Consider the following 15050-nt stretch of genomic DNA (forward strand, 5'->3'; position numbering starts at 1 on the left):
GTGATTTCCTCTATTGCTGGCTGTGTTCCTGTGTGATCTCTGTCTCTGGCTGTGTTCCCGTGTGATCTCCTCTGTCACTGGCTGTGTTCCCGTGTGATTTCATCTACTGCTGGCTTTGTTCCCGTGGGATCTCTGTCATTGGCTGTGTTCCCGTGTGATCCCCTCTGTCACTGGCTGTGTTCCCGTGTAATCTCCTCAGTCACTGGCTGTGTTCCAGCGTGATTTCCTCTATTGCTGGCTGTGTTCCTGTGTGATCCCCTCTGTTACTGGCTGTGCTCCCGTGTGATTTCCTCTATTGCTGGCTGTGTTCCCGTGTGATCTCTGTCGCTGGCTGTGTTCCCGTGTGATCTCTGTCACTGGCTTTGTTCCCGTGTGATCCCCTCTGTCACTGGCTGTGTTTCTGTGTGATCTCCTCTGTCACTGGCTGTGTTCCCGTGTGATTTCCTCTATTGCTGGCTGTGTTCCCGTGTGATCCCCTCTATCACTGTCTGTGTTTGTGTGATCTCCTCTGTCACTGGCTGTGTTCCCGTGTGATCTCCTCTGTCACTGGCTTTGTTCCCGTGTGATTTCCTCTATTGCTGGCTGTGTTCCCGTGTGATCTCTGTCTCTGGCTGTGTTCCCGTGTGATCCCCTCAGCCACTGGCTGTGTTCCCGTGTGATTTCCTCTATTGCTGGCTGTGTTCCCGTGTGATCTCTGTCGCTGGCTGTGTTTCCGTATGATATCCTCTGTCACTGGCTGTGTTCCCGTGTGATCTCCTCTGTCACTGGCTTTGTTCCCGTGTGATTTCCCCTATTGCTGGCTGTTTTCCCATGTGATCTCCTCTGTCACTGGCTGTGTTTCCGTATGATATCCTCTGTCACTGGCTGTGTTCCTGTGTGATCTCCTCTGTCACTGGCTGTGTTCCCGTGTGATTTCCTCTATTGCTCGCTGTGTTCCCGTGTGATCTCTGTCCCTGGCTGTGTTTTCGTGTGATCTCCTTTGTCACTGGCTGTGTTCCTGTGTCGTTTCCTCTATTGCTGGCTGTGTTCCTGTGTGATCTTTGTCACTGGCTGAGTTCCCATATGATCCCCTCTGTCACTGGCTGTGTTCCCGTGTGGTTTCCTCTATTGCTGTCTGTGTTTCTGTGTGATCTCCTCTGTCGCTGGCTGTGTTCCCGTGTGATTTCCTCTATTGCTGGCTGTGTTCCCGTGTGATCTCTTTCACTGGCTGTATTCCCGTGTGATCCCCTCTGTCACTGGCTGTGTTCCCGTGTGATTTCCTCTATTGCTGGCTGTTTTCCCGTGTGATCTCTGTCACTGACTGTGCTCCCGTGTGATCCCCTCTGTCACTGGCTGTGTTCCCGTGTGATTTCCTCTATTGCTGGCTGTGTTCCCGTGTGATCTTTGTCACTGACTGTGTTCCCGTGTGATCTCTGTTGCTGACTGTGTTCCCATGTGATCTCCTCTGTCACTGTCTGTGTTCCTGTGTGATCTGCTCTGTCGCTGGCTGTGTTTCCGTGTGATCTCCACTGCCAGCTGTCTTCGTTCCCATGTGATCTCCTCTGTCGCTGTCTGTGTTCCTGTGTGATCTCCTCTGTCGCTGGCTATGTTTCCGTGTGATCTCTGTCACTGGCTGTGTTCCCGTGTGATCTCCTCTGTCGCTGGCTGTGTTTCCGTGTGATCTCCACTGTTGGTGTCTGTGTTCCCGTGTGATCTCCTCTGTCGCTGTCTGTGTTCCTGTGTGATCTCCTTTGTCGCTGGCTGTGTTTCCGTGTGATCTCTGTCACTGGCTGTGTTCCCGTGTGATCTCCACTGTCGGTGTCTGTATTCCCGTGTGATCTCTTCTGTCGCTGTCTTTGTTCCCGTATGATCCCCTCTGACGCTGTCTGTGTTCCTGTGTGATCTCCTCTGTCGCTAGCTGTGTTCCTGTGTGATCTCCTCTGTCACTGGCTGTGTTTCCTTGTGATCTCCTCTGTCGCTAGCTTTGTTCCCGTGTGATCTCCTCTGTCGCTAGCTGTGTTCCTGTGTGATCTCCACTGTCGCTAGCTGTGTTCCCATGTGATCTCATCAGCATTTGACACAGTTGACCATTACCTGCTTCTCCAATCCCTGCAATCTGCGGGTATCTAAGACCTTGCCCTAGCATGGTTCTCCTCCTACCTCTCAAATTCCCCTTTTAAAGTGGACCTGAACTCTTGCACAAGACTGAAGAAATACATAGGGAAATGCACAATGTATGTATTTAGAGAGATTAGTATAATTCCCCCTAATTTGTGTCTTATTACAAGTTGTAATCTGATCCCTCCCCCATGTCACGTGACTGGCAGAGATTCCTCCTTTCAGGCCTTCCTGAAAACCGCATCGCCCCCCCTACAATCCATCATGAATGCAGCAGCCAGACTAATCTTCTCCTCCCACCGCTCTGTCTCCACGACTCCCCTATTCCAATTCGCTTCAGAATCCGTTTCAAGATCCTATGCTTGCCATACAAAGCTATACACAAGTTCTGCCTGTCACAAGAGCCCTAGTGGCCAGACCGCCAATTGCCTTCCCATCGGTTTCAGCACACAGACCATGCAAGCTTTGGTCGCGATCTTTGCACAGAAACCGACAGAAATTTGGGCAGCAGCCCGACTAGAAGGGAGCCTGTGAGGTACGGTGATTACAACTTTACACACTATTTCAGGGTATAACTGCCACCACCACTGGTTTCTGAGACCAGGGAACTCACTGACTGGCTTTTCCTCGACCTGCAAATAAAACGGTTAAACACACACTATTCTGTCTGGCTAGTAACAATAGTAGCGTCTCTTCAGAAGTCTGGTTCAGTTCCTGTGTATGCTGAATAATAGGGTAGCGGAACAGTGAATGACTTTGGTAAAGTCTTTATTCACGGACAATATAAATAATTAATATATACAGACAATTATTAAAATCAACAATTATTGAGACATGAGATAACACAGTATGAAAATAAAGGGGAGAAAAAACGGATACTTAGAGTTCATGGAGAGGTGTCCTTTTGTGGGAAAACTTGTAAAGTTCTTGGTTTCAATCAAAGTTCAGAGTTCAGACCAGGTGGAAGCCAGCATATCGAGTAAAAAAAAAAAGGAAAAAAGGAGACTGGCACTGCGGTCGTGGGGTCTATATGGGGATAATTATCTGGAGGGGTCAAAAATAGGTCCGTGTACTCAGGGTATTCACCTCCTGTGTGCTCTGGATGCTGAAATTAACATCAAACGTATGTATATAGTGGAGAGATAAATTCATCCGGCACTACATCTGAAGGTTAAGCAGAAGCTGTTCTTTATTGTATCTATATTGCTGATCTTGCAAACAAGTCCATAAACATAGCATATGTGTGGATAAAAGACATACCCTTCTGGTGCTTGCTGTGGGACAGTGTGGGAGCAGCGGTCCGCCTGACAGCTGTTTCGCTCAAGTGAGCTTCCTCTGAGGCTCCATGCGCTGAGGTAAACACTGCCTAACTGGCAGTCTTTACCTCAGAATGTTCTGAAACGTTCTCAGAACCAGCGCCAGACAGGGCCAATCCTGCTCTGTTAGTTTGGAGGGTCTGCCAGCCTGGCAACACAGAAAATATGACACATATAGCAGTTTATGGAATATGAGATACATCTGGGATTTACAGCAGGTCATTCCCAGGTGACGGTTCTTTTCAAGCTTGTGGCAGCAAGCTACGTGTCAGCTCCCCTGCTGGGAGGGAGCCAGAATGTCTGACTTCTTCTCAACTAAATTGGTTCTGCCATCCTGCTTATCAACTATATCTGATGGATGGGCCATCAGCACAGCTTGAAGCCAGGGACACACTGCAACAGGCTAGTGCCTTTTGGTGGAAGGAGGGAAAGAGAAAAAACACCCAGGAATGTCAGTTCTGAATTTAGCCAGAAAGCGATCAGAAATTGGACTGTGCGGATCCTTCCAATTCGCCCGCGTTTCTCACGGCTGTTCCGTGACACTGCCCAACCTACATCTCTGACCTGGTCAGCAGATACACACCTGACTGCCCACTCCACTCCTCCAACAACCTCCTCCTAACCACCCCACGCATCTCACACTCCCATGCACGACTACAGGGCTTCAGTAGAGCTGCCCCCATCCTGTGGAACTCTGTCCCACTGTCCATCAGGCTTGCCCCCCTTCTTCAACATCTTCCAAAAATCCCTCAACTTGCGTCTTCAAGGAGGCCTACCTCACCTCGATACTGCCCTAAATCTCTCTGCCGAGAACTTCTTGATGCACCCCCCCTCCTTTCATGTCACCACCCCTGTAAGCCTTTGGCAGGACCTCCTGCCATTCTGTATCACACTGGATTGTACACTCTACCCTGAATATGTGATCTTGTATTATCAGCACTACCACTCCAGTGTATGATCTGGCCTTGTATTACTGCCTGTATTGTGTTGTGTGTCTTTTTGCTTATTACCTGTATTGTTGTATCGATTGTCTATTACCTGTATTGTTGTATCTATTGTCTATTACCTGTATTGTGCTGTCACCCCTGTTATCATTGTCTGTAATCTTATTTATTGTACAGCGCTGCGTAATATGTTGGCGCTATATAAATCCAATAAATAATAATAATAATCTCCTTTGTTGGCTGTGTTCCCATGTGAGCTCTCCTGTCACTGGCTCTGTTCCCATGTGATCTCCTCTGTAGCTGGCTGTGTTCCCGTGTGATCTCCTCTGTCGCTGGCTGTGTTCCCGTGTGATCACCTCTGTCACTGGCTGTGTTCCCGTGTGATCGCCTCTGTCACTGGCTGTGTTCATCCTCCTTCCCCAAACAGAAGTAATATCTTTCAGCTGGCAATCCGTTTTTGCAGACTGTACAAATACTTTAAATGCATTCAGAGGCTGAAATTATATTGACTCCATTGCCTTTCTAAGTAAACCTTAGTAGGCCCCATGCTTCTGCATATCAATGGATTTTTCACACCTCTTCTAGCAGATTCTGAAGGCCAGCATTTGCTTTTGTCTACCCCCCACTGATAAACAACAACAATCAAAGGAAGAGCTTACTTAACCCATTCCTTCCCAAAGAGCAATGTTAATCTATACAGCCAGCTTCTTACTATCTCTCAGGCCATTGAGAGCTGCATCTCACATTGGAAAAAAACAAGCTAATTTGCTGGAATCTCTAGGGATTTTAAATAAAACGCACAGAGGTAAAAAAGGCGACCAGGCCCATAAAAAGTGCCACACTCAGTCTCAGTCCAACTTCAGGGACCCAGGTCCATTCAAGGGAAAGAACTTTCCAGCGATCTCTAGTGATGTGTACTGGAAATCAGAGGCTGAAAGTAGCAGAAGTTACCATGTCCCTAGTCAGAGATGCAGTAACACCCCAGCAGTGAACCCAGGAGCCAATGCTAAGCCCCATGCAGTCACTGCATTGCTCTGCAATGCCCGCTCTATAAACAATAAGACAGCCATTATTGCGGACCTTATTCAGACATGCGATTTTTCATGCATCACTGAAACCTGGATTGATGCCAATGCGGGCCCCACATTGGAAGCAACCATCCCATACAATTACTCAGTCCTAAGTGAGGGAAGACGAGACCGCAGAGGAGGGGGTGTAGCAATTTGTGGCAAAACAACTCTGCAGCTCAGGGCCCTGAATGTTGGCTCAACAAAGTCCTTTGAATGTATAGGTGCCCAGATCTCAGCTGGTAAAGGCTTCAAAATTTTAGTGGTTTATCGTCCCCCCGGAGATGCTGACCCTTTCCTACAGGAATTCCCAGAACTTCTGGCCATGCTGGCTCTGTCTTATCCGAGATGGATCATCCTTGGTGACTTCAACATCCGGGCTGATAACACTCAATCACAAGATGCAAATGAACTAATAAATCTCATGGGTGGACTAGGCTTCACACAAGTTGTAAAATCAGCTACCCACAGAGGAAGGCATACGCTAGACTTACTGTTCCACCTCGGAATGGACATTAGTAACATAACAGTAACCCCAGTGGTGTGGTCAGACCATCACATAATACAGTTTACTATTGAACATCACCCTATCAAGCAGCTCCCTAAAGAAACAATCAAAACCCGTCCCCTGAGTAAATTAACACCGGAGAGGATAACTGCCAACCTGGATTTTACAAATCTGCTCCACAGTCAAATGGACCCAAACTCTCTAGTAACCCAGTACAACAACACGATATATGAAACACTTGACAGTATTGCCCCATGGCGCACCAAATCAGCAACCAAAAAGCAGAAAGCTAATTGGTTTGACAAAACCATCATGGATCTAAAAAAGAAAGGGCGCAGACTAGAAAGACAGTGGCGTAAATCAGGGACTGGGGAGCACAAATCTAGCCTAGTTCAACACCTCAGACAATACCAACAAGCAATAACCAAGAAAAAATCAGACTTTATCTCGCACAAAATATCTACAGCCAACAACAGAGCTGCTCAACTCTTCCACACAGTGGAATCACTCTGCAATCCTTCCTGCCTAAAAGCCCCAACCACATACTCCAGGGAAAGGTGTGAAGAATTCTCTGCCTTCTTCACAAACAAGGTGTCTACCATCCGTGCCAGCATTACACCAACAACATCAATTGACCACTGGACCTTGCATATGCCTACTACCGTACCACCATGGCAAGTCTTTGACACTCTAAGTGTAGAAGATTTTGGAATTCTCATTCAAAGTCTCCGCCCCACTACCTGCGACCTGGATCCTGGCCCAACTGGATCCTTAATGCAGTGCCCAGCGCTGTTCAGGCCAGCACTTCACAAAATCACTCAGTGCTCCTTGCAAAGTGGACTTTTCCCAGAAGAACTAAAGAAAGCAATCATAAAACCCCTCCTGAAGAAACCATCACTAGATCCTGATTCTGTAACCAACTACAGACCTGTGGCGAACTTACCATTCCTATCAAAAGTTATCGAGAAAGCAGTCGCCAACCAGCTAGAAGCCAGGCTTACAGATAACAATATCTTTGATACTTTTCAGTCAGGATTCAGGAAAAGGCACAGCACTGAAACAGCATTAGTCCGAGTAATGAATGATCTACTTACTGCAAGGGACAAGGGTGATTGCTCAATTCTGATTCTTCTTGACTTGTCAGCAGCATTTGATACTGTGGACCATGAAATACTAATCCAGCGACTGAAGAATTACTGTGGCCTAAGGGGTACTGTTCTTAGCTGGTTTCAGACCTTCCTATCTGGCAGGACACAGCAAGTATGTCTGGGCACACACTACTCTAATCCAGTGCCACTTGCCTATGGAGTTCCACAGGGTTCTGTACTATCACCATTACTCTTTGCAGTCTACATGCTCCCACTGGGCAAAATAATCCAGAACTATGGTTTAGGATACCATTGTTATGCAGATGACACACAACTGTATCTGTCCTTCAAGCCTGGCACCCAAGACCCATCAGCATCCATAAATGCGTGTCTAGTGGATTTACAAAATTGGATGAACACCAGCTGGCTGAGGCTGAACTCTGACAAAACAGAGGTGTTGGTGGTAGGTGGTCCACACATGATGGATAAAGTTCAAAACGCTCACCACCTCAAACTAGCAATTGGGGGAGATACTGTACAGTATAAAGACTCTGTGCGAAACCTTGGGGTGATCCTGGATGGAAATCTAAAACTCAGACAGCAGGTATCAGCTGTCGTCAAGTCTTCCTTCTTCCATCTAAGAAATATAGCGAAAATAAAACACCTAATCCCAGCTGAAGACCTACCTGCCCTGGTTCACGCATTTGTATCCTCCCGCCTAGACTACTGCAACGCCCTGCTAATCGGATCTACAGATAAGGTTCTGCGCCCCTTACAGCTAGTACAGAATGCTGCAGCCAGACTCCTAGCCAATGCCCCCCGCAGCTCACACATCACCCCAGTACTGCAAACTCTTCACTGGTTGCCAGTAAAATGGAGAATCAATTTTAAGATCTGCCTGCTGACATTCAAGGCTCTACACCACATGGGACCCAAATACATAGCGGATCTATTGGAACTTTATGCCCCTCCACGCACCCTCCGCTCTGCCAACAAGATGAAGCTGGTTATTCCCAGGATACACTTAACTTTTGGTGCTCGGGCCTTTTCCTATGCAGCCCCTACTCTATGGAACTCACTTCCACAATCAGTACGAGAGGCTCCTTCTCTGGACAGCTTTAAAAAAAGGCTAAAAACTCACCTCTTTTCCCTAGCCTTTGAGACTGCATAATGCAGGGTCACAGCGCTTTGAGTCCCCAGGGAGAAAAGCGCTATATAAATATTATTGTTATTGTTATCTCTCCTGTCACTGGCTGTTTTACCGTGTTATCTCCTCTGTCACTGGCTGTGTTCCCCTGTGATCACCTCTGTCACTGGCTGTGTTCCTGTGTTATCTCCTCTGTCACTGGCTGTGTTCCCATGTTATCTCCTCTGTCACTGGCTGTGATCGCCTCTGTCACTGGCTGTGTTCCCATGTGATCTCCTCTGTCACTGGCTGTGTTCCCATGTGATCGCCTCTGTCACTGGCTGTGTTCCCATGTGATCTCCTCTGTTGCTGGCTGTGTTCCCGTGTGATCCCCTCTGTTGCTGGCTGTGTTCCCGTGTGATCTCCTCTGTTGCTGGCTGTGTTCCCGTGTGATCTCTCCTGTTCCTGGCTGTGTTCCCGTGTGATCTTGTCTGTGGCTGGCTGTGTTATCGTGTGATCTCCTCTGTCACTGGCTGTGTTCCCATGTGATCTCCTCTGTCGCTGGCTGTGTTCTGGTGTGATCTCGTCTGTCGCTGGCTGTGTTCCCATGTGATTGCCTCTGTCACTGTCTGTGTTTCCGTGTGATCTCCTCTGTCGCTGGCTGTGTTCCCGTGTGATCTCCTCTGTCACTGGCTGTGTTCCCATGTGATCGCCTCTGTCACTGGCTGTGTTCCTGTGTGATCACCACTGTCGCTGGCTGTGTTCCCGTGTGATGTCCTCTGTCACTGGCTGTGTTCCCATGTGATCTCCTCTGTCACTGGCTGTGTTCCCATGTGATCGCCTCTTTCACTGGCTGTGTTCCCGTTTGATCTCCTCTGTTGCTGGCTGTGTTCCCGTGTGATCTTGTCTGTTGCTGGCTGTGTTCCCGTGTGATCTCTCCTCTGGCACTGGCTGTGTTCCCGTGTGATCTCCTCTGTCACAGGCTTTGTTCCGGTGTGATCTCGTCTGTCGCTGGCTGTGTTCCCATGTGATCGCCTTTGTCACTGGCTGTGTTCCCGTGTGATCTCCTCTTTCACTGGCTGTGTTCCCGTGTGATCTCCTCTGTCCCTAGTTGTGTTCCTGTGTGATCTCCTTTGTCGCTGGCTGTGTTCCCATGTGATCACCCCTGTCACTGCCTGTGTTCCCATGTGATCACCTCCGTCGCTGACTGTGTTCCTTTGTGATCTTACCTCTTGCTGGCTGTGTTCCCGTGTGATCACCTCCATTGCTGGCTGTGTTCCCATGTGACCTCTGTTGCTAGCTGTGTTCCTGTGTGATCTCCTTTGTTGCTGGCTGTGTTTCCATGTGATCACCTCCGTCATTGGCTGTTTTCCTGTGTGATCACCTCCATTGCTAGCTGTGTTCCTGTGTGATCTCCTTTGTCGCTGGCTCTGTTCTCGTTTGATCACCCCTGTCACTGGATGTGTTCCCATATGATCTCCTCTGTCACTGGCTGTGTTCCCATGTGATCTCCTCTGTCACTGGCTGTGTTCCCATGTGATCTCCTCTGTCACTGGCTGTGTTCCCATGTGATCTCCTCTGTCACTGGCTGTGTTCCCATGTGATCTCCTCTGTCACTGCCTGTGTCTCCATGTGATCACCTCCGTTGCTGGCTGTGTTCCTGTGGGATCACCTCCATTGCTAGCTGTGTTCCTGTGTTATCTCCTTTGTCGCTGGCTGTGTTCCCGTGTGATCACCCCTGTCACTGGATGTGTTCCCATGTGATCTCCTCCATCGCTGGCTGTGTTCCCGTGTGATCTCCTCTGTCGCTGGTTGTGTTCCCGTGTGATCTCCTCTGGTGCTGGCTGTGTTCCCATGTGATCGCCTCTGTCACTGGATGTGTTCCCATGTGATCTCCTCTGTCACTGGATGTGTTCCCATGTTATCTCCTCTGTCACTGGCTGTGTTCCCATGTGATCTCTTCTGTCACTGGATGTGTTCCCATGTGATCTCCTCTGTCACTGGATGTGTTCCCATGTGATCTCCTCTGTCGCTGACTGTGGTCCCGCATGGTCCCTCTGAGCAGATGAAATGTGGGTACAATTAGAGAAATTATCTCGCACAGCCTCTGATTGTATCCTTACTTGTGATCTTCTTGGTCACTGGCTTTCTGATCTTTTTATTTTCATGGTTTGGGTCTCACGCTCACATTTCATTATATATTGTTTTAGGCATCTCTGTTTCTCCTGCTCCGGAGTTCTATGCTGCTGTTCCTGTGACCTCACTTCCTGTTCCAATTTGTGGTCTGCGTCGGTTTGGGCACCGCTCCTGTTTGGTGTCTCCCCAGGTTATTCTCACAACTGGCGGGTTTGGTAAAGGAAACCACAAACACCAGAGATTAGGCGACATACATTTGTTGCTGCAGGAAAAGGATATTTGGACTGAAGAGATCAGCATCAGCCAATGGGGTAACTTGCAGCATTATTTCATCACATGCTCTGTGTGACGTGATCTGACATTCTCCTTCATACTTCATAGAATGTCTGTATCTTTCTCTTCAGATGGGCGTCTCTTGCACTCTCTCACACCTCTTGCGGGTGGTGATATTTTGGTTTTGGGAGGTCGGTTCTCACCATCTCATCCAGCTAAAGGGGCGCAGATCCTCCAATATGATCAAATAACTCATAGTGTGACCGTCATAAAGAGAGATCTGCATCCTGACCTTCAACGCTGGAGGCACACTGCAACAGAAGTGTCACTCTGTGGTAATGATTGTCACTACCTTACACTCTGTGTGACCTGACCAATACTCTGTGTGACCTGACCATCTCTGACCAATGCTATGTGTGACCTGACCATCTCTGACCAATGCTATGTGTGACCTGAACATCTCTGACCAATACTCTGTGTGTCCTGATCATCTCTGACCAATGCTCTGTGTGACCTGACCATCTCTGACCAATGCTCTGTGTGACCTGACCATCTCTGACCAATGCTATGTGTGACCTGACCATCTCTGACCAATACTCTGTGTGACCTGACCATCTCTGACCAATGCTATGTGTGACCTGACCATCTCTGACCAATGCTATGTGTGACCTGACCATCTCTGACCAATGCTCTGTGTGACCTGACCATCTCTGACCAATGCTCTGTGTGACCTGACCATCTCTGACCAATGCTATGTGTGACCTGACCATCTCTGACCAATACTCTGTGTGACCTGACCATCTCTGACCAATGCTATGTGTGACCTGACTATCTCTGACCAATGCTCTGTGTGACCTGACCATCTCTGACCAATGCTCTGTGTGACCTGACCATCTCTGATCAATGCTATGTGTGACCTGACCATCTCTGACCAATGCTATGTGTGACCTGACCATCTCTGACCAATGCTCAGTGTGACCTGACCATCTCTGACCAATGCTCTGTGTGACCTGACCCTCTCTGACCAATGCTATGTGTGACCTGACCATCTCTGACCAATGCTCAGTGTGACCTGACCATCTCTGACCAATGCTCTGTGTGACCTGACCCTCTCTGACCAATGCTCTGTGTGACCTGACCATCTCTGACCAATGCTCTGTGTGACCTGACCCTCTCTGACCAATGCTCTGTGTGACCTGACCCTCTCTGACCAATGCACTGTGTGTCCTGACCCTCTCTTACCAATGCTCTGTGTGACCTGACCATCTCTGACCAATGCTCTGTGTGACCTGACCCTCTCTTACCAATGCTCTGTGTGACCTGACCATCTCTGACCAATGCTCTGTGTGACCTGACCATCTCTGACCAATGCTCTGTGTGACCTGACCATCTCTGACCAATGCTATGTGTGACCTGACCATCTCTGACCAATACTCTGTGTGACCTGACCATCTCTGACCAATGCTATGTGTGACCTGACTATCTCTGACCAATGCTCTGTGTGACCTGACCATCTCTGACCAATGCTCTGTGTGACCTGACCATCTCTGATCAATGCTATGTGTGACCTGACCATCTCTGACCAATGCTATGTGTGACCTGACCATCTCTGACCAATGCTCAGTGTGACCTGACCATCCCTGACCAATGCTATGTGTGACCTGACCATCTCTGACCAATGCTATGTGTGACCTGACCATCTCTGACCAATGCTCAGTGTGACCTGACCATCTCTGACCAATGCTCTGTGTGACCTGACCCTCTCTGACCAATGCTATGTGTGACCTGACCATCTCTGACCAATGCTCAGTGTGACCTGACCATCTCTGACCAATGCTCTGTGTGACCTGACCCTCTCTGACCAATGCTCTGTGTGACCTGACCATCTCTGACCAATGCTCTGTGTGACCTGACCCTCTCTGACCAATGCTCTGTGTGACCTGACCCTCTCTGACCAATGCACTGTGTGTCCTGACCCTCTCTTACCAATGCTCTGTGTGACCTGACCATCTCTGACCAATGCTCTGTGTGACCTGACCCTCTCTTACCAATGCTCTGTATGACCTGACCATCTCTGACCAATGCTCTGTGTGACCTGACCATCTCTGACCAATGCTCAGTGTGACCTGACCATCTCTGACCAATGCTCTGTGTGACCTGACTATCTCTGACCAATGCTCTGTGTGACCTGACCATCTCTGACCAATGCTCAGTGTGACCTGACCATCTCTGACCAATACTCTGTGTGACCTGACCCTCTCTGACCAATGCTCTGTGTGACCTGACCATCTCTGACCAATACTCTGTGTGACCTGACCATCTCTGACCAATGCTCTGTGTGACCTGACCCTCTCTGACCAATGCTCTGTGTGACCTGACCATCTCTGACCAATACTCTGTGTGACCTGACCCTCTCTGACCAATGCTCTGTGTGACCTGACCATATCTGACCAATACTCTGTGTGACCTGACCCTCTCTGACCAATGCTCAGTGTGACCTGACCATCTCTGACCAATGCTCTGTGTGACCTGACCATCTCTGACCAATGCTCTGTGTGACCTGACCATCTCTGACCAATGCTCTGTGTGACCTGACCATCTCTGACCAATACCCTGTGTGTCCAGACCATCTCTGCCCAATGCTCTGTGTGACCAGACCATCTCTGACCAATACTCTGTGTGACCTGACCCTTTCTGACCAATGCTCTGTGTGACCTGACCATCTCTGACCAATGCTCAGTGTGACCTGACCCTCTCTTACCAATGCTCTGTGTGACCTGACCATCTCTGACCAATGCTCTGTGTGACCTGACCATCTCTGACCAATGCTCAGTGTGACCTGACCATCTCTGACCAATGCTCTGTGTGACCTGACCCTTTCTGACCAATGCTCTGTGTGACCTGACCATCTCTTACCAATGCTCTGTGTGACCTGACCATCTCTGACCAATGCTCTGTGTGACCTGACCATCTCTGACCAATACCCTGTGTGTCCTGACCATCTCTGACCAATGCTCTGTGTGACCTGACCATCTCTGACCAATACTCTGTGTGACCTGACCCTTTCTGACCAATGCTCAGTGTGACCTGACCCTCTCTTACCAATGCTCTGTGTGACCTGACCATCTCTGACCAATGCTCTGTGTGACCTGACCATCTCTGACCAATGCTCTGTGTGACCTGACTATCTCTGACCAATGCTCTGTGTGACCTGACCATCTCTGACCAATGCTCAGTGTGACCTGACCATCTCTGACCAATACTCTGTGTGACCTGACCATCTCTGACCAATGCTCTGTGTGACCTGACCATCTCTGACCAATACTCTGTGTGACCTGACCCTCTCTGACCAATGCTCAGTGTGACCTGACCATCTCTGACCAATGCTCTGTGTGACCTGACCATCTCTGACCAATGCTCTGTGTGTCCTGACCATCTCTGACCAATACCCTGTGTGTCCTGACCATCTCTGACCAATGCTCTGTGTGACCTGACCATCTCTGACCAATACTCTGTGTGACCTGACCCTTTCTGACCAATGCTCTGTGTGACCTGACCATCTCTGACCAATGCTCAGTGTGACCTGACCATCTCTGACCAATACTCTGTGTGACCTGACCCTCTCTGACCAATGCTCTGTGTGACCTGACCATCTCTGACCAATACTCTGTGTGACCTGACCATATCTGACCAATGCTCTGTGTGTCCTGACCATCTCTGACCAATACTCTGTGTGACCTGACTGTTATGATTTAGCAGCTAGTTATGATGTTTGGATAATTCAGGAGTATATTTCCATCTTTCTATCTGCTGTATATTATGTATGTCAGCCAGTCTGGCTTGGAAGGTATTGGTAGCTAGCTTCCTGGAATTCTATATATACATGTGAATTAACTCTATCATTGTCTGCTGCTAATTAGGGGACTCTTAGGAGCAGGGAATGCTAAATGGATTTTCTAGTCCCTGGCAAGGAGATGGCTACTTAGTCAATAGCCAGTCAATTCCTTCCCTTTGATATGCTAGGAAATAATGTCACCCATGGGTTTTCACCTGTAACCGGGAGTAAGGAAGTCTTTTGTTGTGTGTGTGCTATTATACACTTTTTACATGTGGAAGTAGATCTCTGGGAATCAAATTATGTCTGGGGATGTAATTAAAACTAGTTCCCCCCGTCCAAACAGGCTTGCAGCCTCAAGCCAAATCTCCCAGCATAAAAAGCAGGGGCAGATACCTAAAATCAGTCCACTCCTGACGGTAGCTGAAGCTAAGTGACTTCTGGTCCAACCAGAACTGTGTCCGTCCACAAAACCCAAGTCCAAGGTTCTTCTATCTTGATCCCGGTTTTATTTGGTAAGCAAATCGCCTTGTGTGTATCTTTGTAACTTTTACTTTGTAACTTTTACTGTTTTTTGTACATCTTTTGCATATATTATTTTCTGCATTGTTCTACTATTTTCCCTGGAATATTAAATCGTTATTTAATAGGCTTGACTTC

The 15050-nt window shown here is 48.5% G+C and overlaps 1 protein-coding gene across 5 annotated transcripts in view; it reads left to right on the plus strand.

Moving 5' to 3' along the window:
• Window positions 1-15050, plus strand: part of LCMT2 (leucine carboxyl methyltransferase 2) — a 240741-nt gene that overhangs the window by 160902 nt on the left and 64789 nt on the right. For 4 of the 5 annotated variants that reach the window (XM_068266444.1, XM_068266443.1, XM_068266446.1 and 1 more), the window contains exons 10-11: window positions 10357-10593; window positions 10687-10890. The exons of the other annotated variant lie outside the window; for it this stretch is intronic. In XM_068266444.1, coding sequence (XP_068122545.1) covers window positions 10357-10593; window positions 10687-10890 — 441 coding nt within the window. The remainder of the gene's footprint in view (window positions 1-10356; window positions 10594-10686; window positions 10891-15050) is intronic. 5 annotated transcript variants of the gene reach the window in all.

The sequence above is a fragment of the Hyperolius riggenbachi genome, chromosome 2, assembly GCF_040937935.1.
Source record: "Hyperolius riggenbachi isolate aHypRig1 chromosome 2, aHypRig1.pri, whole genome shotgun sequence".
Classification (NCBI taxonomy): Eukaryota; Metazoa; Chordata; class Amphibia; order Anura; family Hyperoliidae; genus Hyperolius; species Hyperolius riggenbachi.